This window comes from Miniopterus natalensis, chromosome 5 (assembly GCF_054644295.1).
Source record: "Miniopterus natalensis isolate mMinNat1 chromosome 5, mMinNat1.hap1, whole genome shotgun sequence".
Lineage (NCBI taxonomy): Eukaryota > Metazoa > Chordata > Mammalia > Chiroptera > Miniopteridae > Miniopterus > Miniopterus natalensis.
Window position 1 is genome coordinate 70,678,370 of NC_142085.1, and position 20,030 is coordinate 70,698,399.

At 36.2% G+C, this 20,030-nt stretch overlaps 1 protein-coding gene across 4 annotated transcripts in view; it reads left to right on the top strand.

Annotated features, from left to right (window-relative positions):
• The window catches only part of AKAP7 (A-kinase anchoring protein 7), a 97,040-nt gene that overhangs the window by 4,206 nt on the left and 72,804 nt on the right, over positions 1–20,030 (top strand). For all 4 annotated transcript variants that reach the window (XM_087817624.1, XM_087817622.1, XM_087817623.1 and 1 more), the window contains exons 2-3: positions 7,414–7,542; positions 18,901–19,034. In XM_087817624.1, coding sequence (XP_087673750.1) covers positions 7,458–7,542; positions 18,901–19,034 — 219 coding nt within the window. In that variant the 5' untranslated portion in view covers positions 7,414–7,457. The remainder of the gene's footprint in view (positions 1–7,413; positions 7,543–18,900; positions 19,035–20,030) is intronic.

Genomic DNA, 20,030 nt, shown 5'->3' on the forward strand with positions numbered 1-20,030 from the left:
AAAAATACTGGAGGCCGGCCTGATCCCCAGAGATTGTGATTTAGTTGGCCTGGGGTGGGACCAGACACTGGTAAATTAAAAAACCTTCTCAGGTCATTCTAATGGGTAGCCAGGATTTAGAATTTTTCGACTAGGACAACCTCGTCATATTCAATTGCATAATTACTACTCTTTGTTGCTAGCTTTTCAGCTGTAAGCTACATGATCAGTGGTGATCCTTTATGTGTAGCTACATGTACCCAAAGGTAAAAGATATTATATTTATCTATTAGAATTTTTGTATTCATCTATGAAAACTTTAGTTTAAGTACAAACTATAGTTTTCAATGCAAGCATAAAAATAGAAAGGAAATGGTTACTTGTTCTTACATATTTCAAATAGTTGTGAGTTTATGATTAGACTCATAGTAAACTGTAAGATCTTTTGCCTTTCTTAAAAAAAATTATTGAATTTAGAGAGAGGGAGAGAAAGAGAAGGGGGGGAGAGAGAAATATCAATTTGTTGTTCCACTTATTTATGAATTCACTGATTGATTGTTGTATGTGCCCTGATAGGGATGGAACCTGCAACCTTGGAGTGTTGGAACAACACTCTAACCAGCTGAGCTACCTGCCAGGGCTAGATCTTTTGGTTTTTAATCATTGAATTTCCAGAAAAGAATATTTAGGGCCATGTATTTTTTTTTCTTTCTTTTTTTTAATCCTCACCTGAGGATATTTTTTCCATTGCTTTTCAGAGAGAGTGGAAAGGAGAGAGAGGGAGAGAAACATCAATGCGAGAGAGACATATTAATTGGTGGCCTCCCACACGTACCCCAACCAGGGCTCGGGATTGAGCCTCAACTGAGATATATGCCCTTGGCTGGAATGAACCCAGGACCCTTCAGTCCCTGGGCCGATGTTCTTACCACTGAGCCAAACTGGCTAGGGGGAGCCATTTTGTTTTTAAAAAGTTTCTTTATCTTTATTGTTGAAAAAATTACAGATGTCCCCTTTTTACCCCCATTGATCCCCTCCACCCGCATCCACCCCACTCCCAGACCTTCCCCCATACCAAAGTCTGTGTCCATGGGTTATGCTTATAAACATATAAATTCTTTGATTAATCTCTCCCCGCCCACTCCCCCATCCCTATCTTCCCTCTGAGATCCTTCAGTCTGTTCCATGCTTTGGATCCATTTTGTTCATCAGTTTATTTTGTTTATTACATTTCATATACAGGTGAGATCATGTGGTACTTATCTTTCTCTGACTGGCTTATTCCATTTAGCATAATACTCTCCAGTTCTTTCCATGCTGTCCCAAAGGATAAGAGATCCTTCTTTTTACAGCTGCATAGTATTCCATGGTGTGAATGTCCCTCAGCTTTTTATCCACTCATCTACTGATGGGCACTTGGGTTGTTTCCAGATCTTAGCTATTGTAAATTGTGCTGCTATGAACATAGGGGTGCATAAGTTCTTTGTGATTGGTGTTTTGGGTTTCTTAGGATATATTCCTAGAAGTGGGTTCACTGGATCAAATGGCAGGTCAATTTTTAATCTTTTGAGGAAACTCCGTACTGCTTTCCATAGTGGCTGCACCAGTCTGCATTCCCACCAGCAGTGTACTAGGATTCCCTTTTCTTCACACCCTTGCCAGCACTTGTCGTTTGTTGATTTGTTGATGATAGCCATTCTGACAGGTGTGAAATGATATCTCATCTTGGTTTTAATTTGCATCTCTCTGATTAGTGATGTTCAACATTTTTTCATATGTCTCTTGGCCATCTGTATGTCCTCTTTGGAGAAGTGTCTGTTTAGGTCCTTTGCCCATTTTTTAATTGGATTTTGTCTTCTATTTGTTAAGTTGTATGAGTTCTTTATATATTTTGGTGTTAACCCTTTATCTTGAGGTGTCGTTGGCAAGCATGTTCTCCCATACAGTGGGCTCCCTTTTCGTTTTGTTGATGGTTTCTTTTGCTGTGCAGAAGCTTTTTATTTTGATGTAGTGCCATTTGTTTATTTTCTCCTACGTTTCTCTTGCCCTAGGAGATGTATCAGCAAACATATTGCTAAAAGAGATGTCTGAAATTTTGCTGCCTATGTTTTCCTCTAGGATTTTTATGGTCTTATATTTAAGTCTTTTATCCATTTTAAGTTTACTTTTGTGTATGGTGTAAGTTGTTGGTCTAGTTTCATCTTTTTTGCATGTACCTGTCCAATTTTTCCAACAACATTTATTGAAGAGACTGTCTTTACTCCATTGTATGTTCTTGCTTCCTTTGTCAAATATTAATTGTCTATAATGGCTTCGGTCAATTTCTGGGTTCTCTGTTCTGTTCCACTGATCTATATGTCTGTTCTTGTGCCAGTTCCAGGCTGTTTTGATTACAGTGGCTTTGTAGTATAACTTGATATCTGGTATTGTGATCCCTCCAACTTTGTTCTTCTTTATCAAGATTGCTGTGGCTATTTGGGGTCTTTTTGGGTTTCATATAAATTTTCAAAGTGTGTGTTCTAGATCTGTGAAATATGGTGTTGGTATTTTAATAAGGATTGTGTTGAAATTATAGATTGCTTTGAGTAGTATGGACATATTAATGATGTTAATTCTTCCATTCCATGAACATAGTATATTTTTCTGTTTGTTTATATCTTTCTCTATTTCTTTTCTCAGTATCCTGTAATTTTCCGAGTAAAGGTCTTTTACATCTTTGGTTAAGTTTATTCCTAGGTATCTTATTTTTTAGTTGCAATGGTAAATGGGATTGTTTTTTCAGGTTCTCTTTCTGAGAGTTCATTGTTGGTGTATAAAAATGCCATCGATTTCTGGGTGTTAATTTTATATCCTGCCACCTTGCTGAATTCATTTATTATATTTAGTAGTTTTTTGGTGGATTCTTTAGGATTTTCTATGCACAATATCTTGTCATCTGCAAATAATGACAGTTTTGTTTCCTCCTTCCCAATTTGGATGCCTTTTATGTTTTCTTCTTGTCTGATTGCTGTGGCTAGGACTTCCAGTACTATGTTGAATAAGAGTGGTGAAAGTGGACACCCCGTCTTGTTACTGTTCTTAGGGGAAATGGTTTTAGTTTTTACCCATTGAGTATGATGTTGGCTATAGGTTTGTCATATATGGCCTTTATTATGTTGAGTTATGATCCCTCTATTCCCACTTTGCTGAGAGTTTTTATCAAAAATGGGTGTTGGATTTTATCGAATGCTTTTTCTGCATCTATTGATAAGATCATGTGATTTTTGTCTTTCAGTTTGTTTATGTCCTATATCACGTTTATTGATTTGTGAATATTGTATCAGCCTTGCATCCCTGGAATAAATCCCATTTGGTCATGGTGTATGATCCTTTTAATATATTGCTGGATCTGATTTGCTAATATTTTGTTGAAGATTTTAGCATCTTATGTTCATCAGGGATATTCGCTTGTAATTCTCTTTGTAGTGTCTTTATCTGGTTTGGAATTAGGCTAATGCTGGCCTTGTAAAAAGACCTTGGAAGTGTTCCTTCCTCTTGGATTTTTTGAAATAGTTTGAGGAGGGTAGGTGTTAATTCTTCTTTGAATGTTTGGTAAAACTCCTCTGTGAAGCCATCCGGGCCAGGGCTTTTGTGTGCTGGGAACCCTTTGATTAGTGCTTCACCTTCATCAGCAGTTATCAGCCTATTCAGATTTTCTGACTCTTCCTGATTGTATTTTGGAAGGTTGTATTTTTCTAGGAATTTATCCATTTCATCCAGGTTGTCCAGCTTGGTGGCATATAGTTGTTCATAGTATTTTCTTACAATTCTTTGTATTTCTGTTGGGTTAGTTGTTATTTCTCCTCTTTTGTTTCTGATTTTGTTTGAGTCCTCTGTCTTTGTTTCTTGATGAGCCTGGCTAAAGGCTCATCAATCTTGTTTATCTTTTCAGAGGACCAGCACTTGGTTTCATTAATCTTTTGTATTGTTTTTGTAGTCTCTATGTCATTTATTTCTGTTCTGATCTTTATTATTTCCTCCCTTCTACTTACTCTGGGCTTTTCTTGTTGTTCTCTTTCTAAGTTTTTAAGTTGTAGGGTTCGAGAGTCTATTAGTAAAGTTTTTCTTGTTTTTGAGGTAGGCTTGTAGTGCTATGAACTTCTCCCTCAGGACTGCTTTCATTGTGTCCCATAGATTTGGAGTTGTTGTGTGTTCATTTTCATTTGTTTCCAGGAAGTTTTTTATTTCTTTCTTGATCTCTTTGGTAACCCATTCATTGCTTAAAAACATGCTTTTCAGCCTCCATTTGTTTAAATGTTTTTTAGTGTTTTTATTTTGGTTGATTTCGAATTTCATGCCATTGTGGTCAGAGAAGATGCTTGATATGATTTCAGTCTTCTCGAACTTGTAGAGACTTGTTTTGTGTCCTAACATGTGGTCTATCTTTGAGAATGTCCTGTGTGCATTTGAGAAGAATGTATATTCTGCAGGTTTGGGGTAGAATATTCTGTAAATGTCAGTTAAATCCATCTGATCCAGTGTGTCATTTAGGTTCACTGTTTCCTTGATTTTTTGTCTGGAAGACCTATCCAATGAAGTCAGTGGGGTGTTAAAGTCCCCTAGTATGACTGTATTGCTGTAGATCTCTCCCTTAAAGTCCTCTAGAAGTTTTTTTTATAAATTTTGGCACTCCTATATTGGGTGCATATATGTTTATCAGGGTTATATCCTTCTGTTGGATTGATCCCTTTAGTATTATGTAATGACTTTTCTTGTCTCTTGTTATGGTCTTCATTTTGAAGTCTATTTTGTCTGATATGAATATTGCTACCCCAGCTTTTTTTTCATTTCCATTTGCATGGAAAATTTTTTTCCATTCCTTCACTCTCATCTTGTGTGGGTCTTTTGTTCTGAGGTCTACAATATATGTGGTAGACAGCATATATTTGGTCTTGTTTTCTTATCCATTTAGCCACCCTATATCTATTTATTGGGACATTTAATCCATTTACATTTAAGGTTATTATTGAAAGATACTTACCTACTGCCATTTTATTTCTTTATGCCTATATTTCTCGTTCTCTCTATTTCCACTTCTAATTACAGCAGTTCCTTTAACATTTCCTGTAATGCTGGTTTGATGGTGATAAATTCCTTTAGCCTTTTTTTGTCTGGGAAGCTCCTTATTTCACCATCTATCTTGAATGATAATCTTGCTGGATAGAGTAGTCTTGGTTTCAGATCCTTGTTCTGCATTACCTTTAATACTTCATGCCATTCCCTTCTGGCCTGTAGAGTTTCTGATGAGAAGTTAGCTGACATCCTGTGGAGGCTCCTTGGTAGGTAAAAGATTGCTTTTCTCTAGCTTCCTTTAAGATTATCTGTTTGTCTTAAATTCTTGGGATTTTAATTATGATGTGTCTGGACATGGGCCTCTTTGGATTCTTCTTGCTTGGGACTCTCTGTGCCTCCTGAACTTGTATCACCTTTTCCTTGACTAGGTTAGGGAAGTTTTCTGCCATTATTTCTTCAAACTGGTTCTCTAACCCTTGCTTACTTTTGACCTCCTCTGTCACTCCTATAATGTGAATATTGTTATGTTTCATGCTGTCTCACAGTTCCCTTAGACTGTCCTCCTGGTTCTTAATTGTTTTTTCTTTTTGGGTCTCTGAGTGAGTGATCTTTTCTACCCTGTCTTCTAATTCACTAATCTGATCCTCAGCTTCCTCTAATCTGCTGTTTATTCCTTCCAATGTATCCTTTATTTCTGCTCTGTCATTCTTAATTTCCTTCATAGTTCCCATATCTTTTTTCATGCTGTTGAGCATCCTTACAATCAGTATTCTGAACTCTGTATCTGGTAGATTTCTTATCTTCATTTCATTTAGCTCTTTTTCTAGAGACTTCTCTTGTTCTTTCATTTGGGGCTTGTTTTTTGGTCTTCCCATTTTGATGGCCTTTTTGGGTTTGTTTCTAAGTATTAGGAAGGTCTGTTAGTACTCTCAGTCTTTTTGGAGGGTCCCTGGTGCAAGCCAGTGTCAGATGCAGTTTGTGACTGGCCCTGAGTACTGTGTTTGGAGCTATCAACAACTCTTGGCTTGAGGTCTCCTCTGCTGGGATGGGTGCGTTTGGACAGTACCAAGATGCACACCAAAGTCTGCTTTTCCACTGCCTGGGTCCAGAAGCAGATCAGGCAGACTTACACCACTCTGAAGTCTGCCTCTGCCTGCAGACTGATTAATCTGATTCTCTTACTGAGCCTCAGGCTGTAGAAGCTCCTCTGGGCAGGGTGAGAGTTCCTGCAGCAGGGTGGGGCAATTGTTTCCCCCCTCAGGCAAAAGCTGAAAACTGTCTGCCTGAGAAAGATACCCTCTACAGTTTGGGGGAATGACTCAGCACAGGAATACAGAGGGGCACCCTCTGATATCTCCAGAGCCCATATCTCCAGACTCTCCCCACACAGCTCCAGTCCACTCCACTCCCCCTCCGCTGGAGCCCAAGGTGAGTGGCTGTACACAAAACTCTGTGCGTTGGCTCTTTAAGAGGGTGCCTGCAGTTCCAGCCGCCTCTCTCTGGCAGACAAACCTGGCTGCTTTTCACAGCCAGATGTTGTGTGGGCACCTTTCTCAGTTCTGTGCTCTGGGCTGGGGAGCCCAGCCTTGGGTTTAGGCCCCAGAGTCCTCAGTGGGAACCCCCACAGCTGAGCTATCTCTCCGGCCCTTCAGCTGCTGCCTGTGGGAGCTCAACCAGCCCTCTCACATCTGTACTTCTTACCAGTCTCTGTACGGTCTCCACTTTTCGTCCTTGGTTATGAGGGTGCTCTCCAGCTCATCTTCAGTTGGTTTTCAGGATGGTTTTTCTGTGTTTTAGTTGTAAATCTAGATTGGTCCCTGGAGAGTGTCAGTGTAGCTTCCAATCAGTCTGCTGCAGTCTTGGATCGGAGCCATGTATTTTTGACTGAATTTCTAATGTTAATATAATAATGGAGGGGGAAGATTTAAAAGTCTTTATTGAAGAAAAAACGAAAGTCAGAACTTATACAGATGAGAAAGCATAGTGATATTGTTAAAAAATAAACATGAAAAAAGACCAACAAAACCTTATTGGTTTGTTTTCAAAAGGTATGTGAAAAAAAATAAGATTTAAAATTAAGAAAATATAACTATAAATGATCTTGAGGATTATTGATTAACTGAGTCTTCATCTAACCCTCATTTGAGTACAGTGCTTCAGAAAATTATTAAAGCTGTTTAGCATGAAAATGCATTTATAAAAATGTAGACTGTGGTATACATAATATTAATACAAGTAGCTTTACAATATATTTGGATACACATGGTATAACTTCTTAACATGTTAATTTACATTGAATTCAGTTAGTTGAGTTGTTTTAGCTTAGGATATAAGTTAATTAAGTTAAAGAATTAATTTTTCTTTTTTTGTGATATATTAAAGATGTACATTCCAGTGAGTGTGAAAATACGTCGAGAAAAAAGAAAATGTCAGAAGAATGTGAAGCCAGTACTATGGATTCTCTGGTAGATTTGTCACTTGCTGCTATAGATATTAAAGATGATTGTGAACGTAAGTATTTTTAAAATAAATATATATTTAGAAGCAATGAAATTTTGTGATATATATATTTTTTCTTAATAAATTCATCTGAAGTACTTGTCATGTTCTTGAGTTTGGGTTGTTAATTAATGGTTATCTGTTGATATTCTGTAGTCAAAACTATCACAGATAATATTAAGACACATCTCATAGAATTTTGAGCCAGATCATTCTGTAGTTTCTAAGGAACTTTAGGAAATAATGAGACAGGACCTTTCATGGTTTACAACCTCCTGCTTCAGTTGTTCTGGAGCCAGTGCTAATTTCAGCAGTGCATATTCATCTAACCAATATTTCCTGGCCCTTTGATAAGAGCCAGGCACTTTGCAAGGGATTGGGAGGGTCACCAGGGAACAAGACAGACATAGCCCTGCTCTCAAGGAGTTTAACAGGCTAGTGTTGAGAATAGTTCAACTTCCAATTCATTATTCATGTATTAGATTGATTAGGTCCTGAGAGCTCTGTCCACAGACTTCAGAGAGCCAGTGCTTACGTGATTAAAATACTGCTGGAACTACACAACTGTCTGAATCGGAATTTCCCAGCATTGTAAAAACAGTACTGTACATAATATTTGGGGCTACCCCCACTGAAAATGTGACAGCTTTGCTTGTTATCCAGGTTACTTGTGAAGAGAAAATAAGGAAAAGCACCGGTGCAGTCCACAAATATCCACTGACTGCATGCTCTGGGCTACCCATTGCTGGCAGCCTTACCTAGAACCTTGCTGTGACTTGATATAGTTCTAGCTTGACTGGGGGCCTGTAACTGGAGGCTCCATAAGAAATTATCTAGTTCAGTCTATTCATTTTTGAGAAGAGAAAACAAGACTCAGAGACATTAAGTAAATTATAAGTCACACAATTGAAAGGAACTAGTTATGGACTCTGTGATTTCTGATTCACTGGTCATTTCTTTGATGAACATTCATTGGATGTCTGACAAATGCCGAGTAGTGGCGCTAGATGTTGGGAATATTGAAACACATAATATTGAAATGCGTGACCATCAAGAAGCTCATAGCTTCAGTGGGGAGCCAATACATTAACTGCTCTAATTCCATAAGATGCATGCCGTACAGGATGGCCGGGGAATCCATGGGGAGAGGGTGTGTGTGGGGAGGCGTATAACCTGGATGCAGGGTTTGAAAAGGTGGTCTTAGACGGCTTCCCAGGAGAGGAGGCCTGGCCCATAATATGAACTCTAGGATTCTTGCCTCTGTGCTCTCATGAACTTCACTGATCACCAGGATTGCCTGTGGTGATTCAGAACTACAGATTCCACTTTTCCACTTCCGTGTCAGGTGGAACCTTTTTGTTTTACTTTTTAAACATCCCATGCTATTCTCATGCTCAGCTTGTCACAGAAACCACATAGTTCTACTATCACACTGTCTTCCGATACAGGAAACCTGGTTAATATTTTGGGGGATGTGAGGAGAGGGGGGATGCTTAGAATGTATGAAATCTCTGGTATCTTCTTAGTTTTTCCTGTTCCATAACCCAGGAGGAAAAGGAAGGCAGAAGAGGTGTTTGCTCAGTCAGGGCATGGGTTTCCCATCTTTTCCTTTACAGCTGGTTGTAGGGAACAGCCTTTGTGGTTTTCATGGCTGTCAGAGAAATGTTCATTTGAAGAATTAGATACAATTAGGATTGTATCCAAAAGATACAGTCACTTTTTCCTGATTTCATTACTCTCTCTAATTTGGGTACAAAATAAAGAAGAAAGCTCCTGAATAGTCATACCTTTGTGTCTTGCCCGTGGTGGGCATCTGCCATCCACTCTTCTCCCCTCATCCCTGTTGAAGTCCCTGAATCACTCCCATCCAGGGGCTCATAAGTTAGACTGGAATAAGAGGTGAAACTTGTTCACTGTTCCAGCTATCAGTACATACCTAAGATATATGAAACAAACTGCTTCTACTAGAGATTGAGAGTGGTACCGGCAGAATCCCAGAAAGCAAGTAGTATTTCTGTAGCTACTGTATTCTTATCTCTCTACTGGTGAGGAGAAACGGGCCACTGGGACCAGAAAGAAGGAAGGGACAGCCATCCCTTCATCCGAATAGGGATCTTTCCTCTCGTATATGGTGCACTTCTTACCGAAAAAATGATCTTATCCATGTAAGTTAGGGGCTTGCTCAGGTCACCCCACAGAAGTCCAATTTTTGGCATAGAGTATTATACCACTTTTTGATAGCTCAGATTTTACGAGTTAAGTCTGTGGGTTAGTCTAGACTCCAAACCACCGTGTATAATATTACCTTTGTGGGAAGATTGATTTCAAATTCCAAGCTCCAACTTACACACAGTCAGTGTGGTATAATGAGAGAAACAGAAAACTTGTGTTTTATGTTTTGGTTATTTCATTTTTTACTTGTGTGACCTTGCACACTTAAATTGTGTGAGCTAGGCTGCTTCAACTGTGAAATGTGGATAATTTCTTCTTTTTTACCTCATATGGGGTTGCTGTACAGACCAAAAGAGGTAATGTGTGGAAGAAGGCAATTAAAAATGTAAAATAATATACAAATACTATTTAGTAAACCTTTGAAACACATCCCTTAATTATTTGGGGACAACTTGTTGTCTCATTTTTATAACAGCGTTTATTAAAACACTAAGGAACAAATAGTAAAATTGTTTGCAAACCAGAAACTACCAACTAGTTTTTCTGAAGAGAGATTTTTATAGAAATATCAAAAAAATGGGATTTTTGTTGTCAACCCATAAACCTTAAGATAGATACAGTGTGTGTGTCTAGAACACAGGACAATTAGCTGGTAGCTTGGATGGATTTGGGGCTTTCTCTTACATTTAGTAACATGGAAATTTAATCAGTTGAATGGCTCCATGGCAGACAACAACCTTAACATTCTCAAATAGCTGGTTGTTGCCTTGGGTCTTTCAGTTTCCTCTGGTGGGTGGAAATTGTGAGTTAACTGCCAAGAAATTCTTGCTGATTGAAACCCTGGCAGAGCGATGGGGAAAGTAGTGCTAACAAGAAGAACACCGTGGGAAGGGGAATCCCTGCCAGTAAGAAAACTCCTCCCCAAATGTTTGGTCTGAGTGTCTGGGTTGTCAACTGTGTTATTAGGTGCAGTGTCATTAGGTACCATGCAGTCTAGTTGGCAGGAATTAATCTTTACATTTTTTGCTTTTGTTTTGGAGAAGAGACTATTTTACTAGAAGTATATGTTAGAATATAAAATGTATTAGAATATTGTGTTAGAATTAAATGTAAAATATATTAGATATATTTATTAGGATGTAAATAGATATTAGAAAAAAAATATTAAGATGTATATACAAAGAAAATCGTTTAGAAATATGTAAGAAGCCATAAAACCTGCACCATACCTCTGGCTTTACAGGTTGCACATGTTCTGGGAGAAAATGCAGTGTTAGTGAGTTGTTGGCCTGGGCCTGGATGGGTCTGTTCGCTTTACTGAGGGAAGTGTCATTGGTCAATAGGTTAGACACCAGTAGAGCACCCAGAAAACGGGGTTGCTGTAAGTCCTGCCTCTGAAAGTTTAATGGGGGTGTGAAAGGGAGAGTCATTTTACTGCTGACAGGACTAGCTTAGTATGCTTCCCATAAAGCATAAATTTGTGGAGGGCTTTAGTTTATTGAACTTCATTCTCTTAAGAGAATCACAGCAGCCTTTAACTATCAAGCCACATTTAATCAAGATTCAAAATAAAATGTTTTTAAGTGATTTTTTTTGTTTTTGTTTTTAGCAACATGTTTTTCCTCATTGTGGAATTCAGTTCTCCTGATATTGGAATTATTACAATCCTTATTTTACCTTACACAGAATTCTAACCTTGTAGTTACTGGAGATTTCAGAGATGTGGGAAACTATCATTTTATTACTTATTATCTAATACTGTTAAGTTGTATTTTAAAAAATACTTCAACTCTTAAATTTTGTAATATATCAATTGAAACTTACCTTTACTTGAAAAAACTTTTTTTAGAAAAATGCTATATCAAATAAAGATTGAATCTCTCTCCTTGTTAATAGTGATTATCCTGAATCAATTTTTTAAAAAGGTAAATTACGTTCTGTTTCCTCTCAATAATTGATTGGGGAAGCATAGTCCAAATTTTATTATGAAAGGCTTAAGGCAAATATTTGGCCCAGATAATACAAAGGGTTGATACTCCCCTCCCCCCGCTTTTTGTTTGTTTGTGTTTTTTAAAAAAAACATAGTAAAACAAATAAAAATTAGAAAAGCCTAATAGATACATTAATTCATTCAACACATGATTATCAAATGCCTGCTACGTACCGGGTACTGTTATTGATGCTGGGCAAAGGTTGAAGATAAAATTCAGTTAGTAGACAAATATATGGAGAGTTATTCAACTTTAAAAGTATCAAAGGGTGTGCTTTAAAATATGATTATAACCTACCAGATTGGCAATATCTTTAAAAAATAATATGCAATGATTTTAATGTCATATCTACATTGCTTCTGACATTGCACTTGTTTTAGAATGGAGTTTGTTGAGATCTCTGTCATTGTTCATACATGGGATAGAGCCACTCATGAGATTCCAAATATAAGAACATAGTTTTACTTGGGGAAAAAGTTTTACTCATAAATATATGTGTCACAGTGTCTTTTAAATAGTAAAAGTGTTGGGGAAAAAACAAATGTCCAAGATTATGCAATGGTTGAGTAAACTATGCTTGTGCCTTAAATAACATTATACAATTATATATTATGAAAATAATATTTCTAAAAAGTGTGTTACAGGGAACATTTGCTATATAAAATGCAAAGTGAAAAAATAGGAGGAAAATGTATGTGTTCTTTATAATTGTGTGAACACTTTGTGTGACCTGTCTCCAAAATTCATAGTGGTTGTGTTAAGATAGTAGGTTTATGAGCAAATCTTTTGTTCCTTTCTCTAATCTTCAAATTTTATGAATGTTCTTGATTTTTTTAATGAAACAATACAATTAAACATTTTGATTGTGGTTAAAAACTTACTTTTAAAGACGTAAGCTTCATTGACTTAGTCAACGGAGCGCTGCATAAACTCATTCCTCTTTGATGTTGTCCTTAAGGTGTTACCAGCAGTGTTAAATTGCTGTGGTTAAAAGTGAGGGCAGTGGAGTCAGACTGTCAAGGTTCCAATTTGCTTCTGCACTTTCTTATTGTGTACTTTGAGCAAGTGTCTAGGTGCAATTTCATTATCTATAAAATTGGCCTAATGTTACCTCATTCCATCGTTGGGAGGATTCAACTCATTAATATATGGGAAGTTCTTAGAATAGTGTAGGGTACAGAACTAGCTTTTGTAAATTTCTATTAATTCACTCTCACCAAAATGTTTTGCCTAAATGTATTTGCTAAATTAAATATTTTAAAAATTTCGCCCCTTGAGCAATACTTTATGAGAATATTATCGAGTGCTTCCAGCACAATGCTAAATGCTTTCTGTTTCCAACTTAATCCTTACAGAGACTCATTGATGGGGATAAAATTATTTTTTGTGTGATCTGCCAAAGATTTTCAGTTAGGAAGGGAGAATAATTCTATCAAATACAGAATGTAATATATTAAGTCATACAGTTAAGGAGTTTTAAGAATGGTTACTTCAAAGACTTTGGCTGCTTAAATAATAACAAGGCAAAAAAGAAGTCAAAACAAAATCTAGTTCATTCTCAGCCTTTCTGGCTAAGAGCAGGTGTGAAAACAATCAACCAACAATAACAGATGGACTACCTAATTAAATTAATTTCTTCCATAATTTATTCCCTTGGAGTTTTTTGAGGAAATAAATAAAACTTTAGGGAGATTTCCATAATTTATGTAAAATGACATGTAGTGCTTTAGGTAAAAACCAAAAACAAATGCATGGATTAGGGAGTTACAGCCTTTGTCAACAAGGCCCGATTCATTGGAGCACATTAAATAGCTACTGAAATCATTATGAAAATTAACAAGTGTAATAAATTAAATTTATGACATGGGTTTATAAAGCTATACTGTAACTCATAATAATACTTTTGTTAAATGAGAAGGTTATTCTAAATAATCCACGGAAAGGGGAGGGCACATGGCCAAAGGTTTCTACATTTAGCTTCTGTGGTCACTGATCTTTAGTGTTATATGAGTATTTTGTTCATTATATTTTCATATGAACTAAATAAAAAGAGTAGTAGCAAGTTGTATTTTGGAACTTAGCTTATGATTTCACAGTTAGAAATAAAATGAAGTTCAGTAAGGAAAAAAGGGATTTAATACTCTGGCCATACAAATAAACTTTACAAAAAAAAGACAAAGATGTACAAAAAGGAAAAAAGAGATAATGGGTTTGGTAGGTAACAAGTTGACCATAAATCAGCAGGACTCACTGAATTAAAAATAAGCACGGATATATTACAAGGTTAAATAAAACCACTATAGCAATAAATACTCATAGGATTCATTTCTTTTTTTACCCAGATGTCATCAGATAATTTTAAATTTTGCCCTGGCTGTGATGCCTACCAAAAGAAAATTTTAGCTAATCTAGTTCAAATGAAAGTTAAATACTTAATTGGTAAGATTATAGAAAGCTAAGAGAATTTAGAGAAATAGTGTACTTATTTTTTCCAGGAGGTTGTATTCTGAATTGGAGTTTTTATGCTATGTCATTCTCATGATGCCAGAATTGTTAGAGTTGTGATTCATTACAGCTATGAGTATTACCTTCAGAAATTATGATTTTTCTTCTCTGATGTCTGTAAAATGGTCTTATGGAATGTTTGAAATGGCAAGATAGTTGTTACAGACAGGAGGACAGTTTAGTTTTAAACAGATAAGGTATTACTTAAAATGCTGAAAGCTTCAGTGGCCCTTTAAATATCCTTCTTAGTATTGTTCATATTGAGTGAAATATAGCAAAAATGTTTCTGTGTCTTATGTTCACAGTAAGAAATAAATATATTTTACATTTTTACCCAATACACATGTGTATGGAAAAAACTCAAATTTCATGAAGCAATACTGAAACTTACCTTAAGCAATGTACTGTCTACACTAATCCATTCCATTCCTTTTCATTCCATTTCAGCTTTTAATAAGTGCTTTTTTCTTATTTTTTTCTAAGATGATTTCATAACCCACAAGTAGGTTGATACTTGCAATTTGAAAAAAGAAAAACTAGGCTATAGGTTTAAGATTCTCTTTCTACCGTGTTAATTTTAGTTTGGACACCATTCTTTATTTGATTTCACCACCAAATGTCCTAATTGGTACTGTCGTTAACAGTTAGTACCTTTATCACAGATCACAGAACACTAGAACTAACCCTAGATAGGGATTATATCACTCTCCTGCCTCTGGTGTATGTGTGTGTTTAAGTTTTGCTATAGAAACTTTAAGGCATATTCCAAAGTAGAATATTATAATGAGCCTCATATATTCATTACTTCGTTTTCATGGGTTATTTTGAAGTAAATTGCAGATATATCATTTTTATTTGTAAAAGCTGTAGTGTGCATCTTTAAAAGATAGAGAATCTTTTAAAGAAAAACACCCAAATTTCTTTATCACACTAATAAATAACGGTAATTCCTACTGTCATCAAATATCCTGTCAGTATTCACATTTCTCTGTGTCATAATTTTTTAAAAACTGGTTTGAATTAGGAACCAAAGTCTATGCATTATATTTGGTTGATACATCCCTTTTATCTCTTTTCATCTATAGATGTTTGTGTGTGTGTGTTTATGTATGTGACTGTGTGTATTTTATTGTTGAAGAACTCAGGTTGTGTAGAAGTACCCTATTCTGCTCATTTAACATATTCCTCTGTCCGTGATATCTCCAGTAAACTGGTAGCAATGTTAGGAGGCTTGATTAAGTTTTGGGATATTGACAACAATGCTGCAAAAGTGTTTTGAATTTCCTATTGTGTGACATCAGGACGCACATAATGTTTGGTTGTCTTGCCTTTTTGTGATGTCAGGATTGATCTCCATCTTGTCGTCTGATGTTTCCGTTATGAAAATTCCCATCAGCTTTCTACCTAATGGATTATTCACTGATGAACTTTGGGTTGATCCATTACTCTATTTCAAAATGGTAATATTTTAACTCTACTCCTTTTGTATATATTAGCTGAAAATTTCTATAAAGAAGGACTTTACCTTAGTTAACTGATTTTTCCTATGACTATTTGGTCATAAGGAAAGACAGGATAAATGTGATTTATTTTCCCCTTTTATCATCAGATTTTTAGAATAACAGTTCTTTAGACTCCTCCAAAGGTGACTTGTGAGTTTTTGGTTTTAATTTTTCTTTTGTTTATTATCTTGAACTGATGGATTTAAACCTATTTGATATACTTCACATCATTGAAGTTATTATTCTGTTTGATGCTCAGATTGTTTCATCTTTGGCTGATATGGGGGGCTTTCAAAATGGCTCTAGAGACCTTCTGACAGGATCCCAGGAGTCTTTGATTTCCAAGCCCCTCTAGTACATTTTGTGCCCCTGACCTAGAATCAGCTATATCTCCAAGGATCAGCCAGACTTTTAAGCTCTCAGATAAAGGAATTAAGTGACTTGATGGAAAGATGCTTGTTGGAAGACTAGTTTTGGGGTGAGTGCCCTTTTCGCTGTCTACTGCTGCTCGCTGCCTTGCCAGCAGCCCTTCCCTTTTTCCTTCTGTAGATTGCGCTCTCCACATAGGCATAGGTTGGTAATGCCATGTGCTCGCTGCCCCAGCTTCCTGTGCTGCTTCGCATTAGCCTTGTGTCCCGATCTGGACAATGAGATCTAAGGGGAAGGATGCTGGGAACTTACTCAGAATTGGTTTGTAATTTTACTTTAAAAATGGGTATTTTGCCTTTGAAATTTTTAAAATATTATATTTAATTTTTAAAATACTGTTCAAGACCGCCTTTTGTTTTCCACATGGTGTGGATGATGAAAAACAATGGGTAGTTTATAAATCATCTCAGTCTCCATTTGGGGTCTTAAAGGTTCTTAGCAGATACAGATTTATCTCCCTAACTATGTTTTGTTCTGGGCAATATCTAATATTATCATAACTAATAATAATGCTTATTTTGTACCAGGAAGTAGTCTAAGGGCTTTCTGTATTAACTTACTCCTCAAAATGACCCCAGTATTATTATCCTCAGACTATAGGGTAGGAAACTGAGGTAAAGAGACTTCATGTGATTTATCTAAGATCACACTAGTAAGTGGGGGAGCCAGGATTCCCACCCAGACACTCAGGTTCCAGACTATATTAAGATTGGTTTCCATTTTCAGAATACCAGTTTACTAAGAGCAGATGGAGTTGGGCTAGAAATGTATTTAGAAGTGCATTAATAATATATGTGGTCTTTCATTAGCATATATTGTGGCTTCTGTTTAAAATTAGTATGTTTAGTTTGGGTTACTCCAATCAGATATGGGACCTTTTCTTAGAGGCCTAAAATTATACATAGCTCATCAACATATTGATTTGATTTTCCATATTAAAAAACTTGTCTGGGAAATAAAACCCAGTGGCATCATATGAGGCAATTTAGATCATGCTCATAATACAGATGAGAGTGTTGCAAACTATTTCTTAGCAACTGAATTTTAAAGTTGTGACAAGCTCACGTGTAAAAGAAGCTAATAATAATTTATATTGTCAATACATAGTCTCTGTTTGTGAAGATACATAATTTTAACCATATTAATCACTAGGCATATTGCTGAGAAATATAGTGGTGAAATGGATATGCAAACATGCCAGACAATTTTCCTTAATTCACAATGATACAGTCAGGCTTATTACCCAGGTCACCTTGTTCTTATGTACCCCTGTCTTCTAGGTCTCACAAATATATATTAGTTCTAGGAAGATAGCATGTCTATTTCTACAAACCCTTAGTTTAAAAATTTTAAACATACTCTACTATTTTTCTTAGAAGTTAGCATTAAAATACTATTTGCGACACTCATTTAAAATTGTTTACTATTATTTCAAAGAAAACAAAATAAGGACAATTATTTATTTTTGGTTTTGTGTATAATAGTAACTAGTTAGGCAGAACTGCAATGGAGAAGTACTCTGATCCAGTAGAAAGTATTCTAGGAGAGTTGAGATTTGGATACCAGACTCAACTGTGTGATATTGAGCAGTTTTTAAAAGGTTTTCTGCTCTTCTGCTTCCTCATATGTGAAACAAGAGGCTTGGTAAGGCCAGGGTTGCGTAGGCATTATGCTATTGGTACAGCTCAGACTTCTGCCACAGCCCAGGTGGCAAAGCATTGGGTGCAGGTGGTCATTGTGGTCGATTAGAATCGATCCAAAGACGAAATCAACATATGGGATTAAATGTAAAGTAAGGTGGTTCCTCCCTCCCACCCCTTTCTAAAATCATCCCTTAGAAAGTATAATTATATTAGTATTTTTACAAAGTCTCTATGAGGCACTCCATTTTGAACAGTAAACTACTGTTCAGAAAGACACAGCCTGAAAACTCAATTAACGGTAGTTTTGCATGCATGTGGAAGCCCGGGTGGACTCTGTAAAAAAGGAGACAATTTCACACTGGTTTGGTGATTATTTCTGGGGCATGGCTTCATAGTTAGAATTGTTGGGTGTTGTGAATGAGTTTTTCGAAGACAACTTCAAAAGGAAGTGTGCTAAATGCTTCTCAAATTATCTATGGTCAAGGACCAGTTTTGCTTTTAAAAAATATCCTATTTGTTGCCAACTGATACTTTTGTAAAAGGCAATAAAAAAAATGAATTGTTAGAAAAATGTTTTTAAAATGACCAACAGAATAGAAACCAAAATTCAATAGACAAAACTATATTGCCTAAATGCTATGCAAGTTTCTAAAACAGTCTCTTAATTTTTACAAATAGTGTGACATTGGCCACAAACCAAACTTTGAGTGGCACTGCTGGTTATATTGTAGGAGTCACAAGTATACATACACAGGATGGATGAAAAAATAATGTTTCCTAGTGTTGTAAAAATTGTGGCATGGAGTGAGAATGGCTGTTTGTCATGCCTTAGTTCAGAGGTTGGTACGCTGTGGCCCAGTGGCTATCTGCTCTGTAAAAGTTTTACTGGAACACAGCTATACCTACTCATCTGTGTATTGCCTGCAACAGGCTTGGGTAGTTTTGACTGAGACCATATGTATACAAAGCCTAAAGTATTTACTATGAGGTCCTCTGCAGAAGAGTTTGCCAACTCCTGCTTTAGATTTGAATGCTGCTACTTATATAGTGCCTGTTTCCTTTTTTTCTGACTGTATTATCTTTGTTTTAATACATTAGATATATTATTGTTTGACTTTTATCTTCTAGTCACTGATGTACCTCAAATAAATTTGGAGAAGAGTGAAGAAAATGAACGTGAAGATCAAATAAGGAAGAAGAAAAAAAAGAACAAAGACTATCAACCGAACTATTTCCTATCCATTCCGATCACCAACAAAGAGGTGCTATATTTTTAAAAACGATTTTTACTGTAAAGTTCTGAATTATATTTAAAGTGCACTAAATACTTACTTGTAAGCCCATTTGTTCTCAGCTTGTAAGAGTCTTTGGTGACATTTTATCTGGGCCACACAGGGAATAATTCTATTTATATATTTTAAAAATAATTTTGAAAAATATTATTCAAACAATCCATATTTAAACAATTTTGCAAAAGCCACTTGAAAAAGTATTGCCAGATGGCATGTGAGGGTCCTTTCTAAGCATTTGTTCACCACAACAGAGGAAATGTTCGGAAGCTGAGAGCAGTGACCAGGTAGAGCAAGGGTTTCAAACCCTTGCTGGGAAAGTCAGCCAGGATTTCTCGCTGCTTAGTCCTGTGTATGGTAATGGTGATGGTGATTGCAACATAATTTCTTTAAAAATTACTCATTGTCATATCAACTTAATATTACATGACAGACTTGGTAGAAATCTATTAAAAATCTGAAAAATTAATGTAGCATGAATAATAGGAGGTCAGATCAGCCAATTAGCCTACACTAAGTAACCCTTATATGTAGCTGAGAAAGAAAACTACCGTAACTAATTAAAACTGCTAGAGCAGTGAGGTAGGAATTGAAATGCCGTACAAAAGAACGCCTCACTTGGAAGACTGACTGCTTTTCCATTTGGCCCAGTTTAAGAGCCAGAACTGAATTTCTGTTTGATTGTGGGTTATATATATTATTGTTTGACTAGGCACGTTTTCAGATTGCTTCTCTTATTTAACTAAAATGTTTCTAGGGAATGCTGATGAATTAAAAAAAAATAAACAAAACCGAAATCAACGAAATAACTATCAAAAGAAAAAAATTCTGCAATATATCTAGTCTTTGAGATAAGGTTTAGCAGGGAGAGAAGACAAATAGAGATAAATTGTATTCCTAACAATAGAAGATTTTAGAGTCATATTCTGAGTTTACTGGTGCATACTGGTGAGTTAACAATAAAATCAT